Source organism: Phoca vitulina, unplaced genomic scaffold, assembly GCF_004348235.1.
Source record: "Phoca vitulina isolate PV1807 unplaced genomic scaffold, GSC_HSeal_1.0 scaffold43, whole genome shotgun sequence".
NCBI lineage: Eukaryota > Metazoa > Chordata > Mammalia > Carnivora > Phocidae > Phoca > Phoca vitulina.
The window spans coordinates 5,029,876-5,046,608 of record NW_022589746.1 but is presented as its reverse complement, the minus strand read 5'-3'; the positions used below and the strand labels follow the sequence as shown (position 1 = coordinate 5,046,608).

Below are 16,733 nucleotides of genomic sequence, written 5' to 3'. Positions count from 1 at the left end.
GAGGGAAACGGGTGGGGTAGGAGATGGACTGAGGCTAGGGGCTTGGGGGTCAGAAGTTGGAATACCTGGGGGTGCCTGGGTGACTCAGTCGTTTGAGCGTCCGACTCTTGATTTTGGCTCAGGTCACAATCTCAGGGTTGTGAGATCAAGCCCTGTGTCAGGCTCCATGCCCAGCGGGGAGGCTGCTTGAGATTCTCTTTCTCTGCCCCTCCCCACTCCTCTTTAAAACAAATAAATAACTTAAAAAAAAAAAAAAAGTTGGCATACCTGCTTTTAAGGTTTTAGAAAGAAGAATAGTTACAGGTTCTGTGACAATGGGTGGACTCTGGCAAACCTGTTCCCCATGGCTGTGTCTCTGATGGCCGGGAAGCGATGACCCGGATGTCACGCTGAGGATTGGCATGGGTGCAGACCCTCTTGTGACTTAGGAGGGGTGGGAGAGAAAGGTTAGTGAGGGGTTGGAGACCATCCTGGGAGGAGGGCTCTGAAGCCCCCGTGCAAAGGTTTAGAAGGGCGGGGAGAGCAGTGTGAGCCGCTCAGAGGAGAGGAAGCGCCTGTTCCTTGGGGAGAAGACTCTGACCTCGGGGATGGGGGTGTAGTGTAGGTAACTGGCCACAGGCCCCGTTGGAGGGGTGCTTTGAGCAGTCATCCCTCCTCCTCCCTGCAGTATTTGTCCTGTGCCTTTCATGTGTCCTGGTGGCTTGTCCCGGTCCTAGGAATTCTGCAGTGAACAAAACTGTCTCTACTATCATTCTGGTGCAGGAAGAGGTGATAAATAGACGTTATACTGTCAGGTGGTGATACAGGTTTTTAAGACTTTATTTATTAAAGAGCACAAGCAGGGGGAGTGGCAGAGGGAGAAGCAGGCTTCCCACTGAGCAGGGAGCCCGATGCGGGACTCGATCCCAGGACCCTGGGACCATGACCTGAGCCGAAGGCAGTCGCTTAACCAACTGAGCCACCCAGGCATCCCAGGTGGTGATACAGGGTTTGAAGAAAATTCAGAACAAGGGGTAGGGATGGGGTATCTGGGGCAGGACGGCTATTTCAGGAGGTGGGTTCAGGGGAAACCTTCCCAAGGAGGTGATCCTGAACACGTACCTGAAAGTAGTGAGTGAGCGAGCCACACGCGGGTCCAGGGGACTTTTGAGGCTAAGGGATAGCAGGTGAGTGGTCTCATCCTGCCTGGAAGTCGGTGACTGGCATGGAATAAGTGCAGGAGGAGGGTTGGGAATGGGACAACCCCCCACCCCCACCCCACCGTGGGTTGTGGGAGAAATCAGGAGTTCGGTTTTAGACACGTCATGTTTGGGACGGCCGTCCCTTTACTGACATTGTCTGGTTTGCCTCATTTTCACATCGGTCCTCTGACCCATAGCTCGTGGACAGTAAAACCCACTTATGAAGCTGCACGTATTATAAACAACATACACGACACTTGTGGTCCATAACTAACCCTGTAGGTAGTATTTATGTTTAGGTACTCTCACATGTGTGCCTCTTAACATTGTAAAGGGCTATAAAATAGTAATTAATAATTAACATTCCCTTTACCCCCTGTTTTTTTAATTTTTAAATTCTCTTCTCATGGTGTTTCAGATGTCCTGGATGCCTTGTCTTGGTTTCAGCCTCTTTTTTTTTTTTTCAAAGATTTTATTTATTTATTTGAGAGAGAGAGAAAGAGAGCGAGAGAAACAGCATGAGAGGGGAGAGGGTCAGAGGGAGAAGCAGGCTCCCCGCTGAGCCGGGAGCCCGATGTGGGACTCGATCCCAGGACTCCGGGATCATGACCCAAGCTGAAGGCAGTCACTTAACCAACTGAGCCACCAGGCGCCCTCAACTTCTAAATACAAGTAAATACTTAACTGTGTATCATTCAGAAGTTGCCACTTTCCTTCGCCACCCCTGACATTTCTATCTTCCTTCTAGCCAAATACATCTATATTCTCTGTGCTGCATTTCCTGGTTTTCTCAGATCTGCATCTGGTATGGCAAGCCTTCCTTGCCCCTCTTCTTAAAAATTGTTCTTCCTCCACGTAGCCTTTTTGCTGGGCCCCGTCTGACTAGTTCCTGCCCTTGACCTTGCTCCGCATACGCAGGGTGTTTGTTGAAGTTGCTCCTCGTGCGGGGATGGTCAGATGTATATTACAGTTATGTGTGTATATTATTCACGTGTCCTCCCCCTGGTGTCCTTGTGATGCTGACAGTACAGCGACCTTTGATAAATGTTGCCCGTATTTTGAACAAAGCACTGGAATAAAGAGGATCATATACATCTGTATTTTGTGCTTCTCAAAGAAGCTTTGGGAGATTGAAATGCGCTGTTAACCATGCAGTGAGTTGGTAAAGTCTTTCATGAGCATGGTTGTTCTTAGTAGAAACCATAGGACTCAGCTAGGTGCAGCCCCGCGAACATTTACAGATGAGCCATTTGGTACGAGCATCGAGGTAGCTCCTGATATCCTATTAAAAGTTTCCATCCATCTAGTTTCCGCATTAATCTGGGTCACTTCCTTTGCCTTTTGCGGTCTGTGGAACTCCGTGGTTTGGGAAGTCAGGGACTGTCGCTGCCTGAAATCAGGCTGTGAAGATGGAACAGTCTGAATTCACAGGAAAAGACTTCAAGGAAGTTTAAACGTTTATTATTTTTCTCCCCACTTTTTAATTTTCCTGCCACCCCTCAGCACTCTGCGGGTCCAAGAGCATCATGAGGGAAACCGTTGTTCACAAAGACAGGGAGGAAAACAGCACCATAGGAGGCCCCTGGCTTTAGAAGCACTTGGAAGTGCAGCAGAGGGGGGTTTAGAGAACCTTTCTGACGTTTCCAGCCCAGGGGGCTGCTGTTAGCACATTGTGGGTGCGTGGCGGCTAACGTGAAGGCGCTCCATCCACGCTAGCCCGGGCGCTGCGGTGTGGGGGACATGGACTGCGGCCGCCTCATAAATGGAAACAAAAGAGCTGGGGGCATCTTTCTTCCTTGAGGAAATCGCTAATGCCAGCGCAGCTAATGTGTCTGAGAAGGAAGGAGGAGCCCTGCCCCGCAGAACCAGTGAGAGCTGGACTGCGCAGCATTTTTACCTTCTGTCCACTTGGTGATCACACAACCAGGGGTGGAACGCTCCACGTGTACATGTGAAGAACTTTCCCCCTTTCTTTCCAGAAACCAATTCTGAAGCAAGCCCTTATTATCGTGCTGCAGTGGTGCTTCAATCACAACTTCAGTATCCGACTGTATGCCTTAGTCGCTCTTAAGAAGATCTGGAGCATGTGTAAGACCCTGCACATTGAAGAATTTGATGCTTTGACTTCTGTTATTGAATCCAGTCTCAACCAGGTGGAAAACATGCCTGGAACAGGGTAAGCAAAGCTCGTACCCTTCACTTTCCTTCCAGCAGAGCACACAGAGGGGACGAAGAGGTCCCTCGGCCTTGTGAGCTTCTCATTATTCCGTCGTGCTCAGAGAGCAGAGCTCGGATGAGGCGGAGCGTGATTTCGTTACGGTTCTAATTGTGGTCAGCTCCGTCTCAACTTTTCTTTGCTTTCTTATCCTTGGTCCTTTGTTTTATAAATAATCTTTTACACACCTTTAGATATCTGTCTTTAGTATTGCTGCTGACTGTTACCGTGCTCTGTTGTCAAAGAAGTGCTGGGAAGCAGAATGATCTGGCTTTAAACATGCTCTCAACCCCTCAGTTGTACTAAGTGAAGATGGAAGCTTTTTTCTTTTCCTTTTCTTAGAGACTGTCTTTATTTCCCAGACAAAATCCTGCACAGATGCTCGATATCAAGCAGATACGATGCTGTGCTGTGGACGGAGCAGGGGAGGGCTGCACGGCTCCGCATTCTCTACAGGCCCTGCTCCCACCACACAAGGGCAGGCAGGGGTCTCCTAGTGTCTCCTGGTAATCTGAACTGATTTCCCCGGCTGTCAGGGAGTGTTGTTGTTGTTTTACTCTTCTGTTATTATCATTGATGATCACTATCCTGGAATGCCCAGATTTTTATAATTTTCAGAGACCCAGGCACTATCAATCAGTATAAAAGGTTTCTTTCAGACGCTCAAAAGCACTCACAAATTTTTATAAACAGATAAAGGTTGGAAGCAGCATGTTAAGAATTTGAAATAGTGTTTGGAAAACCAGTAACATACAGGGGGTCTTTGCTTGACCATCAAGGTAACAGGTGGTGTAACTGAGACTGTGAGTCATCGCGAAGCTCCCTGTGGGGCCAGGACAGAAGACTTCCGTGGCCATAAGCTGCCTTCTAGCTCTTCTGCGTGCTTTTACTCTCGACCCACTGGTTGAAAAGAGCATTTAGGTGATTGGGCAAAGGAGGTTTTGGCAGTTCAGGAGGAAGATCCTCAATTCAGCAAATGTAATATAAATACTAAAATATAATTACATGGGCTACCAGAGGAAACCGGAGAAGAGAGGTGGGGACATAGGACAGGTTACAGGTGAGGGACAAAGTGCAAAGGAAGGAGCTAGACGCCTCTGATACGTTGTACACGGTTGGGTGTATAGACGGCCGCCTCAAGTTCTGGTCCCAACTAAGACTAGTCATTAAAATGAGTTGTTCACCTTAGCAGTGCCTACAACCCCCACCTTTCTGGGTATGTTCCAGCAGCTAGAATTCCTGATCTTTTCAGGCAATCCTGAATGTCCCGTTTCTGCTTGGTGGGTGGGTGTGTACACACTGCAGTCCCTCAGTGGAAGGAAGTGTGAGGGAACTAAATAAATTTTACATACGAATAGGCATTTGTCAGTTTATAGTTTGCTCTGTGAAGAAATCATGATTTATTGTTTGGTGTTGCAGTGTTTTGGTTGGTGGTTGATCCTATTCAAAGTTCCTGGGTAGGTGTGTTTTGATTTCTAAAAACAGTTGGTTCAGCTCCTTTTTTATTAAGCAGTAAAACACCCTTTTACAAAATACCTTACTCCTTTTAAAATCCTGGTACCGGGTAGGAGACATAACCAGTAAAAATAAAGGACCGTGGGCATTAGACCATCCCTGCTTTTCGAATACACAGCAGAGTCGTTTTGTGCAGGCTGAGTTCTAGGGCATCGGCAGCAGGCCAGGTAGATGGCTCCAGCCTCGTGTGGCTCCCAGCCAGGTGGATGGGACAGCAAGTGAACAGTCACACAAAGAAAATAACTTAAATCGTGATAGGTCCTCCAGTGGAAAAGTAAAGATTGTGATGAGAAAGTGCACACTCTTTTCTAAGTAACATAACATGTGAGTTGCCCTGTAAAGGATGGGTAGGAAGTAGGCAGACGAGGAATGGGGGACAGTGATTTCCGGGCAGCACCGAGGCGGGCTGTGCGGCTGAACAGGGCTGGTCTGGCTCGAGAGCGGTGAGTGCGGGCAGGACAGGGTGGAGGCCAGGCCAGTCGGGTTCCTGGTGAGCAGATTGGTTAAACTTGAGCATGACCTCTACTGGTTTGCTTTTGCCATTTTTCAAAGTAGGAAGAGCAGATCAGAGGCAGGCCATAGAAAATGGGAGGAAATGGTGTGTTAGATGAGTGGGGTGCGGAGAAACGGACGGGTTTGAAGTAAGTGAAACGAGAGCCTAAAAGCGCGCCCACTGGATTTAAGCTGTGTCAGCAGCCTCGTTGGTGGGGCGGACACCAAATTAACGTGGGTTAGGAGTGGTTGGGACAATATGTTATCTGTTCAATCCGGGCATAGGCTCATTGCTGTCCATTCGTTTCTTTACTTGAGTATTTGAAATACTTCATATCTTAAATTTAAAAAGGACAAGGAAGAAGGTAAAACACAGCCAAGTTAATTCCCTCCAAAACCTCCTCTGTGAAATGTAGCAGCAATGTGCATTAAGGAGGGCTTTTCTTTTATTTTCGGTCACATTAGTTGTTTTAAATAAGGGTTCACGGTTAGGAAGTTGAACAGCGCGGAAGGGTGTCAGGTCAAGGCCAGACCATCTCCTTCCCCCGTCCCTGCCCTTCCTCCCCCAGAGGGGTTTCTCTCGTGAGTGGCTTTTCTTCCCATGCCGCCCATTGCCCCCAGCTCTTTCTCCCGTGCCGACCGAAGGCTCTGTGGTATGCTGCTTCCTTTGTCCAATCAGACAGACAGCCCTTTGAACAGGCTTAGTAGCAATGAGGGGACAGTTGAGCGAGTGGGATCTGGAGCCCTGCGGGAAGGGACGAGAGGGCAGGTGGTAGGAGGCGCAGGAGGTGAATGCTCTCTTCTCTCCCCCCAGTGCTGCGGAGGCTCGGCCGTCAGGCGCGCAGAGGGGCTGGGGGCGCTGGGGGGTCGGCGAGCCATCACACGAGAACCTTCTTGCAGGAAAATGCCTCGAAATTGCTACTTTACTTTTGGGCTGTTGATCATGAATTTAAACTGAAACCTGCCTGTCGTGTTCTGTAATTTTTATCCCTACCCCCTTTGTGTTTTACAACTTGGCAGATGTGTTAAGACTTTACAGCCTGCTCGTATTACATTTGTTTGGTTCAGGAATGCTGGTCCAGTTGGGCAGTGTGTTATGGATCTTCAGAGTAGAAAAGGTGTTTACTGCAGGACGGAGACTTGAAGACTCCAACCCAGATTTCTTATGTAGTTCCCTTTTATTTGTTTATTTATTTTTTTTCATTTTTTTTTTCGTAGTTCCCTTTTAGAATTCTTTTTCCCCAAGCACGTAAGCCGTTCGTCTGGCAGGCTGTGCCTGTGGTTTCCCTGTCGGTACCAGTGGACGGCCACGTCCGCTCCCCATCACCTCTGACAGAGCGCGGGCCTCTGCACCATCTGCCGGAGGGTTCACTTCTTGTTGAGTCGCTGTTTGTTGTAAGGCTCTGAAACAGTTATTTCTTTGTCTTTGACTTTCATTTCAAAATGTCAAACTCAGTGTTTTTAAAGCATGTTGATGTAGGAGGGAGGGGTGTATAAATCTTCAGATAAAATTCACAAAATTTCCCTTTCATTCTAAACTCTGCAAGACCTCTTTCTGATTATCCAATTGATCCCCCCCCCCCCCACCACCACCAGAGTTGTCTCACTTGTCTGTACCTCATACCGTGTTTTTCATCCTTAGGAACGCCAAGAAGAATTGGCAACGCATCCAGGAGCATTTCTTTTTTGCAGCATTTCACCCAGTGCAGGATTATTGTCTGGAGGTGAGCAGAGAGTGTCATTCGTAAATTCTTTACTGTGTTTTTAATCCCTGCACCTCCTTTCTGCCACAGTTCTTGGAGGGTTATAATTAGGTGAATTTTTCCCCCTTACAACATCACCTTCACGTTGTAAAGTTCTAAGTTTAATTTTGTTACTTCATGCAGATGACTTGCATTTCACTCGTAAGCGGTGAAAATTGGCTAGTCATTGTCACTTTCTGTTCCTCAGGCAGGAAGCTTGTAAACTCTGGAAGGGGGAATATTTAACTCTAAACAGAAATCTGTTCAGACATTAAAAGGAAATGAGTGAGAACATTTGTGCAGGTGAGATTTTGTTGTAATGAAGCCCATTGTTAATGAAAGAGCAGAAAGATCTGTTCTTTTGTTAAACTTGCCCTGTTTCGGTTCTGGGTGACGAGAATTGTGTAGCGCGTGATACACCACCTCCTCGTAGCCCAGTGTGTTCGTGTAATTTTAAGAACCATAAACATGTTTATTACAATTAGCATGTGAATTAATATACAAATTATTAAGATTTTATGAATTGTATCACTTTCTCTTTCAACTATAAATAGAATGTTCTACATTTGAATTTAAAACATGTGACCTAGGACTTTTCCACAGGAACTGTAGCTGCTGTGCATATGCGGTAAAAAGAAAATCAATCTGTATATTGTGAGATATTCACTACAGAATATTATGCCCTTTGTTGGGCAGCTGTGGACTTCATTGCAAAATGCAGGATTTTTCGGTTATTTTAACATGCTCTGTTCTGTGTTCTTCAGCGCCCAGAATGCTTTGTTTGGCGCCTTTCTGAAGGACTCGTAGTAGGGCCTCTAGTGCTAAGTCAGCCCTTTCTGTTACGTTCTCCAGCAGGAGTAAGTCCCTCCTTCCCTCTTCATCTCTGTCCCCGACGCCTCACTGTCCCCCCTTCTGTGTATTTTCTCCTCTGTTAACGATCCGAGCCGTCGCTGCCCGTGGAAGTAACATGATGGCTCGTGAGAACTCTGCCTCGTCCTGCACTCGGACTGAGCTCGGTTCCTACTCAGTCAGCATTGCGTGGCAGTTGTCATGTGGGCCAGTGTGCAGAAAGCCATTCGTCATTCCAGAAACCATTGTGAAGATGTGTGCATCGTCACACATTTACGGTTTCATTTTTAGATTGCCTCTTACTTGTGCTTCTGTTTTGTATGCACCTTTTCACCTTTGATGACTTACTTTCTGGTTCTGTTCCGTTTAGTAGGTAAGAAAAGGCCAGGAGGATTGCTTACGTGATGACTGAGCAATTACCGTGCCCCGGGCTGTCATACTCTGTTTACTCAACCTCGATGGGCTATTTTAACCTGATTTTATCCTCGTTTTACAAATGGGGAGGTTGAGGCCAAGAGAGGCTAAGTGGTCTGTCTGACATCACAGCTAATATACAGTCAAGACAAAGTTCAGATTCCAAATTTGTCTAATGGTAGCAAGAGGAAAGGTTTGGCATCAAAAGAGCTTGAACTCGATCGCTTATGGAGCTGTTCGGTTATCAACAAATAGCCCTGAGCTAAATGTTGCCCAACATTGATATTGATTAATCCTAAAACACTTTTTGCTTTTATAGAGAGCACAGTGGTTTATTACATATGGTGAGAAAAACCCAAGTGGAAGGTCTGCCTGCCCTCAAGCATTTCCTAAGTTAATCCCCTGATGGCTTAGAGAAGATGGGAAATACGTATAGACAGCTGCTACCAGATGTAAATGAACATAGATAATATGGTCATTGTGACAGTTTGGGAGAATACATCAATAATAGTAAATAAGTTGTACTGTAAACATGTTTCCATGTATTTCTTTGTTCTTTTCAAGGGGAAAAAATTTAGATTTTACCATTCTATTTTCAGACCATATTTTACATCCTTCCACGCCTTTCAGGCCTGGTTGAAGACGAATGGATTGCCATTGGTAAATTTACCAGATTCACTGACATTCCTTTAGATGCAGGATTTCAGTGGTACCTTTCGCCAACTCACCTCTATGAACTAAAACCGGGTGACTGGGCTCAGCAGGACGTAGGTAAAGAAATGTTTTCTTTTTCTCCCGCTTGTTGACTTGGTTAGCCTTACTCGCTTCAGTTACTGAGAACAGAGAGTTGATCACACCACTTTTCACTGATGTGGTGAAGTCTGCTCCTTCTCCACTTAAAGACCGTGAAAAGTGCTGTAACTTTGGTATTTTTAATTGCTTGGCTTTGCTATAAAAAGCCAAGGAGAGCCTGATCTGTTTTATTATATAAAGCTAGTAATTACCCTTTTCTTTGAAATATTATTGTTAATATTTACTGCTCTTCCATTATGTATTTCTGTAAAAGTACAGATTTTAAAAAGGGTCAGATTATGAAATCTCATTTCTTGGCCCATTTAGGAATAAAGCAGAGCTCCTGATTCTCGTTCTTTGTGGGTCTGGCTGGACCTCACTCATCTGTCCGGCCTTCTTTCTCCTGTTTCTCCACCTTCTGTGACACTGCTTCCCTTCGGCTTTCTGAAGGACCCACAGTTCCTTCGATTGCTCACCTCCTCCCTGTTTTCCTGCACAGTCCAGTGACCCCTGGAAAAACCAAGGACCAAGTCTCCCACCCATCCTTGAAACCACAGCTAGTGTTAATGGTCGTGTAGCAGTGGTCTCCCAATTCTCCTCACTGCTGCCGCTCCTTTGGTCCTCGTTCACGCTCTCCCTGTCCCAGAACCACTGAAGATTCTTTCAGAAAATCATAAATGGTCTTTGTCTCCTTCATAAAGCCTAAGTGGGCGCTCTTCTCTTATACCTACTCTTTATGAGGCATTAATTTGCTAGCTTCTTGCTATCCGCATTTTCCTCTTCCACCTGACTCTTCTCACTCCTCTTTAGGAGTTCCCCTCTTTGTCCTGTATATTTGTAGTTCTCTACAATTTTAATGTTTTCAAGAATCCCTTGGGCAACTTGTGTAAAGTACAAATACTTGGGTCCCCCCCTTTGATTTTAATTCAGTGTGTCTGGAGGAGAGTTCTGGGAAGGTGCATTTTTTATCAAACATCTAGATGGTTCACTAATACATTTTAAGACATAATCACCTTAAATTTATTTATGCCTTCAACCAAGATTTATCGATTGCCTCCTGTGTCTAGACATAAGGCCAAGTCCCTGCCCTCAGGCAGCTTGCATTCATTCCTACAGAAAAGGCACCATGAAAACAAAGCAGGGTAGAGATAGTGACAGAGGATCAAAGAGACCTTTCTCGGGAGCTGACATTGAGTAGAGACCCACGTGAAGTGCGAGCAGTTGAGCAAAGATCCTGAGGAAGAGCTTTCCCAAAACAGAGGACCTCAAACGGAGATCTGAGGGCAGAAGATGGTGACAAAAGCTACTTCATCAGTGTGGTGGGGACAGCTCTGCTGGGGCAGGCTGAGCAGAGATGGAGGAGAGAGGAAAGCATATGTGGGTCCTCCCCACGTATTGTGTTGAGGGCCACAGGGCGAAGCAGAGAAACCAGGTGTCACTAGGGTGGGGAAAAGGCTGAGGTCTCTGTTTTGTCTGGTGTGTGGAAATGAGAGGGGTATTGCAATGCAGTCTTTATGCCAAGACGTCACTGGTAGTATCCCCGGAATGTTTTCATTGGCCTGGTTTCCTCATTCTGCATGCTGTCCCTGAACACTTTTAATTTCCCCAACTTGAGACCACCACTTGTGTAACGTAACTTCTCCTCTTTGTCTCTGCCTGGCCTCTTTCCTGAGCCTGCTGGACATTTGCACCTAGATACACCATAAACTCTTTAAACTCAACATATTCAAATTGCATTTCCCTTGCTGCCCTCACTTGCCTCCTCTATAAACCCCTTCTGTCAGTGGTGCCCCTCGGTCATTCTTTTCTCCTGTGCCGCATTCATCTGTTACCAAATTGGCGTGATTCTGCCTCCAGATCTGGCTGCTTCTGCTCTTGTCTTAATTTAGACTGTCCTTGTCTTTGCCGGGACTGGTGCAGAGGCCCCAACTTATCCTCACCTCACTTTTAAGAGGGATTTTTCCTAAAACACAAAACCAGTACTCTTACCCCTTCTTAAAACCCTTTAATGGCTCCTATCTGTAGAGTAAGTTCTTTATCATTCTATACAAGTCTTTCATGATCTTTTTATGGTCTAAGCCATCATATTCCATCCATGGCACACGGTGTAGTAAGCTACAACGGAGTTCTGCCGCTGCCCGGGCCACTGTCCTCCCACACCCTGTGCACGTGCACACCTGGTCTACGGTCTGCACTGCCCTTCCCCACTCGCTGTTTGCAGACTCCTCCCTGAGCCTTCCTGGGTCTTTGTCTCTGCCCGTCCCTCCCTCCCCGAGACATTACACACTCTCACTATAGTACCGTGTTCTGGTATCTGCATCTCTCTTCCGTCCTGGTAAGCTAAGTGCTCCTTGGTGGCTCGGTCAGCAGTTTGGAGTAGAGCAGTTGAGGAAGAGCCTGGAAGGACAGTCTCTGTCCTGTGCTACAGCTCAGAACACTGCATTAGACAGGTTACTAACGTTCATTAAGAGAGAATTGCTTCAGATAATATCCTTCATTTTAGGAAAGTTTCCCCAAGTACTTGTAAAATAATTTAGGATAAAGACTGTGTATATTTGTTTTCAGGAATACCCTCTTGTTTGTCAGATACACCATTATTTTATGGACCTCTAAGAAAAAATGCTAAAATCATACCAAACTAGGATACCCTATGGAATTCTAAGATGCTTCCCAGTTTGGGATATGCTAAAATGTAGACAAGTGCATCTTCTATTTCTTTTCTTTTTTTTTTTTTTATTAGAGAGAGAGGGCACAAGTAGGCAGAGCGGCAGGCAGAGGGAGAGGGAGAAGCAGGCCCCCCCGCTGAGCAGGGAGCCCGATGCGGGGCTCGATCCCAGGACCCTAGGATCATGACCTGAGCCGAAGGCAGATGCTTAACCGACTGAGCCACCCAGGCACCCCTATCTTCTATTTCATGAAATGTTGCAGTATATTGGTTGTTGGAGTTCAATTTGAAAATTTAAAATGACTGTTGAAAATGGCAGTTGTGTCTGAATCCAAGTAAAGTTCTTTAGTTAATGAATCTCATTCTAAACTCTCATTTAAAACTCGTGTGTGTGTGTGTGTGTGTGTGTGTGTGTGTGTGTAAATAGATTTTTATGTATGGGATTATTTCCTTTTCCTTCCCAGGTTCTCACTCGGGCGAAGCAGCTAGCCAGTCAGAGTGGATGGATGTTCAGAAGAAGATTATCCCCTGGAAAAATAACACTCCAGATTTAGATCTGGAGCTAGTATTTCAGGATCGTGTCGCCAAACTTGGAAAGTCGATTAGCAGACTGATTGTAGTGGCCTCGCTCATTGATAAACCAACTAACTTAGGAGGTAAAATTACAGTTTTCCAGGGGGCTTGCTTAAAATCTTTTGATCCTGAAAATCTGTCATCGGTCCAGTGCCATTGTGCCCATTTTCCTCACTTAACCCTCCTGGGGAGCTGCGGGGGGCTGTGTGGCCATAGCGAGCTGGGCGGAGGACTGCCAGTGGTAACGCGGCCCGTCGTGTGCAGGGCTGTGCCGGACCTGCGAGGCGTTCGGGGCCTCGGCGCTCGTGGTGGGCAGCCTGCAGTGCATCAGAGACAAGCAGTTCCAGGGCCTCAGCGTCTCAGCAGAGCAGTGGTTGCCGTTATTGGAGGTGGGTGGAAAGTAATATTAGTAAAACGCTGGTTTGCCAAAATCTTCTGCAGTCCTCTGTCTTCTAGTATCAGTCCTCTTGCAGTACTTCATAGTTGTCCAGCCTTTAATAGCTTAAAATAATACTCAAAGGAAAAAACACCCCCTTCTGTTCCCCCGTTGCTTTTATGATCTCACATTATTGTATTTTTAGAGTTCTATTCTATAAAGTATGTCCTGTTGCAACTCAGGAATACTTTTTATAAATATATTTGATGTTGGGGGAGTTTTTTTGTTTTTTGTTTTTTTAATAGAGTGTATTTCCTTTTCCTTATAAAAAGACTTAGTCTCATGAAAGTTTTTCTGAAACTCTGATTTTACTCCAAGGCTGTAAATGAATAATTTATTATTCTGCTCTTTTTAAACTCACTTTAAGGTAAAACCACCTCAGCTCATCGATTTTCTGCAACAGAAAAAAGCAGAAGGTTACACCGTCATTGGTGTGGAACAGACTGCCAAGAGTATAGACCTGACCCAGTACAGCTTTCCAGAGAGATCTCTGCTCTTGTTGGGGTAAGAAGATCCCTTTGAGTCTCAGTCTAGAAAATGGTTTCGGAAATTTTACAGTTCACCGAGACTCCTGATGTTACACCCACATCAGCAGTTTTGACTTGTAACGTTTATGGAAAGACCCCTAGTTTTTGTTTTATTTCACCTGTTTGGGATGATCAGGTGAACCTGTGTTACTTGTTTATTTCCCTGGTGCCACAGACTTCACTTTATTTTGTTAATCTGACTCTTCAGTGACATTCAGGATTTCTGAGGAAAAAAAGTGTGCGTATTACAAGAAAACTAACCTTTCTTCTTCCATTTTTCTTCATCAGAAATGAACGTGAGGGAATTCCAGCAAATCTGATCCAACAATTGGATGTTTGTGTGGAAATTCCTCAGCAGGGCATTATCCGCTCGCTTAACGTCCACGTGAGTGGGGCTCTGCTCATTTGGGAATATACCCGACAGCAGCTGCTCAGGCATGGGGACACCGAGTCATGACCTTTGTGCCTTATCTGAGATCAATTATCGGTGCTCTTGAAACCTTGTTTTAAAACCATGTGTACTAATGAAATCGATTCTGAAATTTACCGGGATAATTTGTATTTCTTTTTCTTGCCAACTTAATGCCAAAACTTTTTCACGTGCCTTAAATATATTACTATATGTTGTCCCCTTGAATAAATATTTTTAGCTAAATTGCACTGTTTCTTGAATATTTTAAGCAATTGTGGAAATAAGGTATTTTAAGAAGAGAATTTCTTTCCTGGAAACCAGTATTGTCAGAAATGTGGACTTCGATGGGAGTAAGGCCGAATTCCAGCAGTTGTCACCTGTGAACACCACACCCTTACGTCTCCAGGAGGCACAGTGGGGTGGAAGCAAAGGTCCTGCATGGAGAGGAGTCATTAGCCTCTGTTTGCTGCTTTATATCTACTTATTCCCAGGGAGGAAACCTGCTTGACAGGCTGTTGAGCCAGCTTCCCTGTAGAATTCAGGATGCTCGGATAATAGGTTTTAATTTCCTCTTAAAGCCATGGAATAGGCCATTATCATTCATATGAAGTTTTTGGAAAATTTTCATACACTACCTTTGCTCGGAGAGTTCAGATAATGGTTAGAGATAGTCTATATTCTGACAAATGTCAACATCAACCCAAAGACGGTGAATTATTCTTGCACATCATCACCAAGGGTGAGAATGGAGCCCAGGAAGTCTGATTTACTATTTCTGTTCTTCTGAGGGTGTTTTTGTTTGATATTGAGATTACTTCAGTATTTAATGGTGACCATTTATCCCCATCCAGCAGTAAACTTCAGTCATGTCTGGGTCCCTTTTAATAATATTTAAATTTCAGAATCTGTTACCAGTATGTATTTTTTTCTTCTTTGGCTTTATTAAAATAATTTTTGTTTCACAGAAGAGTTGCAAAGATAGTGCAGTTTGCCTATGCCCTTCACCCAGATCCCTGTAGTAGGATCTTACAGAATCGTGGACACTTAGCAAAACTAGGAAATTAACATTGGTAACGGTGCCATTCACTAAACTGCGACTACCAATCTGACCTCTACTGAGATTTCTTGTTCTCTTCCAGGATGCTGCATTGCATTAGGTGGTTAGGTGTCCTCAGTCTCTTGCGATCTCTGACAGAGTCTGCATCTTTCCTTGTCTTTGCTGACTTTTGACGCTTTCGAGTAGGTATTGGGTAGGTATTGTGTAAACATCTCATGATTTGGGTTTGTCTGGGTAGGTATTGTGTAAACATCTCATGATTTGGGTTTGTCTGGTGTTTTCTCGTGGTCAGACTAAGGTCTCGGGTTTTCGGAACAACCCCTCAGTGCTGATGTGCCCTTGTCATCACATTTCAGTGTGACCTACTCCCCTGGTTGTCTGTCGAAGGCAGCGTTCGCCACGTTCTTTTCAGTGAAGTTGCTATTTCTCACTTTCCGTGCTCTGTTAGAAGCCGGGTCACTAAGCCTAGCCTACACTCAAGGGTAGAAAATAAGCTTCACCTCTTGGAGGGAGGAGGACCAGAGACTGGGAGCAGCTGTGAAAACTATGACGGTGATTAATAAGTATCGTGGGAGAGATACTTGGAGGCTCTGCTGATAAACTTTCTGTTGAGCGTGTTGCCCACTCAGTCTAGTACTCGTCAGTCAGTGGGTGTTGGCTGCAGTGTTCTCACGATGATAGTCTGTGTTTCCCTCATTTCTTGTCCATCTGTGACTTGGGATTCTTCTGTAAGGAACACCAGTCCCTGATTCACTCATTTGTTCAGATCAGTGTGGATGGTTGGCTCATGTCCTTTTGACCTGCTCCCATTCTTCCATTTTTTTTTTTTCCCATTTCTTTTTTCTTCTAGAACTTCCTTACTCTCTGGCAGTACACAGTTCTCCAGGTGCTTTCATATTCCCCCATGCCAGTTCTAGAATCGGACAGTTCTGCAAGGAGCATGGGTGGCCCTCTTGGTGGCCGGAGCTAGGGGATCTAGTGTCTACACCCCGTGTGTGCACAAATACAGTGTCTAGATGTGAAGGTGACCTCAGGCACCAGTCAGCTCCACAAGGTTAATTCTGACACTCACTCATTTTTAACTGCTTTTTCTGACTTAAACATGCTTCTCATTAGTGTACTTTGAGAGCTGCTAAACCGTGAAATTTAGCAATTTTTGTAAGTTCTTTTTGTCTTTAGCCTGACAGGATCCTGTCAGAAACCATTTTTCGAAGTTACAAGGTCAGCTCCTTTCTTATCCACCCCTTCCAGTGAGTTCATTTATCACAGCCTACATTCTAAACAGGAATCCCTCCAAAATCCTGGTTGACCTTATTTTATTGTGCATACAATCAAAGTCACTCTTGAGTGTACAGTTCTTTGGGTTTTGATGAGTGCATACTCACGAATACACCACCACAGTGCCATAGAAGACCATCTCAACACCTAAAAATTCCTTGGCGTGACCCCTTCATAGTTGACCCCTTTCCCCGTTCCCAACCACTGATCTGTTTTCTGTACTAGTTTTGCCTTTTCCAGAATCCTGTAAATGGAAGCATATAGTACATCGCCTTTTGGGTCTGGCTTCTTAATACATAGAAAAATGCACAGAAGGTTCATCCATGTTGCTGCAGGACTCACAAGTTCATTCCCTTCTTATTGCTGAGTAGTATTCCATTGTATAGATGGATCTGTTTTTTCCTCCTCTGTTGTAGGAATCTGGGTTGTTTCCAGTCTTTGGCAATTATAAGTGAAGCTGCTATAAACATAGGTTTTGTTTTCAGTTCATTTGGTGGAATACCTTGGAGTGGAATTGCTGGGTCATAAGGTAAGCATAAGTTTCACTTTATAAGAAATTCCAAACTGTTTTCCAAAGGGGTTTTA

The 16,733-nt window shown here is 45.2% G+C and overlaps 1 protein-coding gene across 4 annotated transcripts in view; it reads left to right on the top strand.

Annotated features, from left to right (window-relative positions):
* TARBP1 (TAR (HIV-1) RNA binding protein 1) overlaps window positions 1-15,790 on the top strand; it is an 87,637-nt gene extending 71,847 nt beyond the window's left edge. The window contains exons 24-30 of one of the 4 annotated variants that reach the window (XR_004302524.1): window positions 3,161-3,357; window positions 7,046-7,127; window positions 7,354-7,448; window positions 9,008-9,179; window positions 12,330-12,521; window positions 12,703-12,827; window positions 13,242-13,313. Coding sequence is in view for 2 of the 4 variants with exons in the window: in XM_032430424.1 (XP_032286315.1) it covers window positions 3,161-3,357; window positions 7,046-7,127; window positions 9,008-9,179; window positions 12,330-12,521; window positions 12,703-12,827; window positions 13,242-13,378; window positions 13,690-13,858 (1,074 nt within the window). In the remaining 2 variants the exon portion in view is untranslated. Of the gene's footprint in view, window positions 1-3,160; window positions 3,358-7,045; window positions 9,180-12,329; window positions 12,522-12,702; window positions 12,828-13,241; window positions 13,379-13,689 lie in introns of those variants that run through there. The other 3 variants (XM_032430424.1, XR_004302523.1, XM_032430425.1) reach the window with 3 other exon arrangements.
* Window positions 15,791-16,733: the final 943 nt, after the last annotated feature.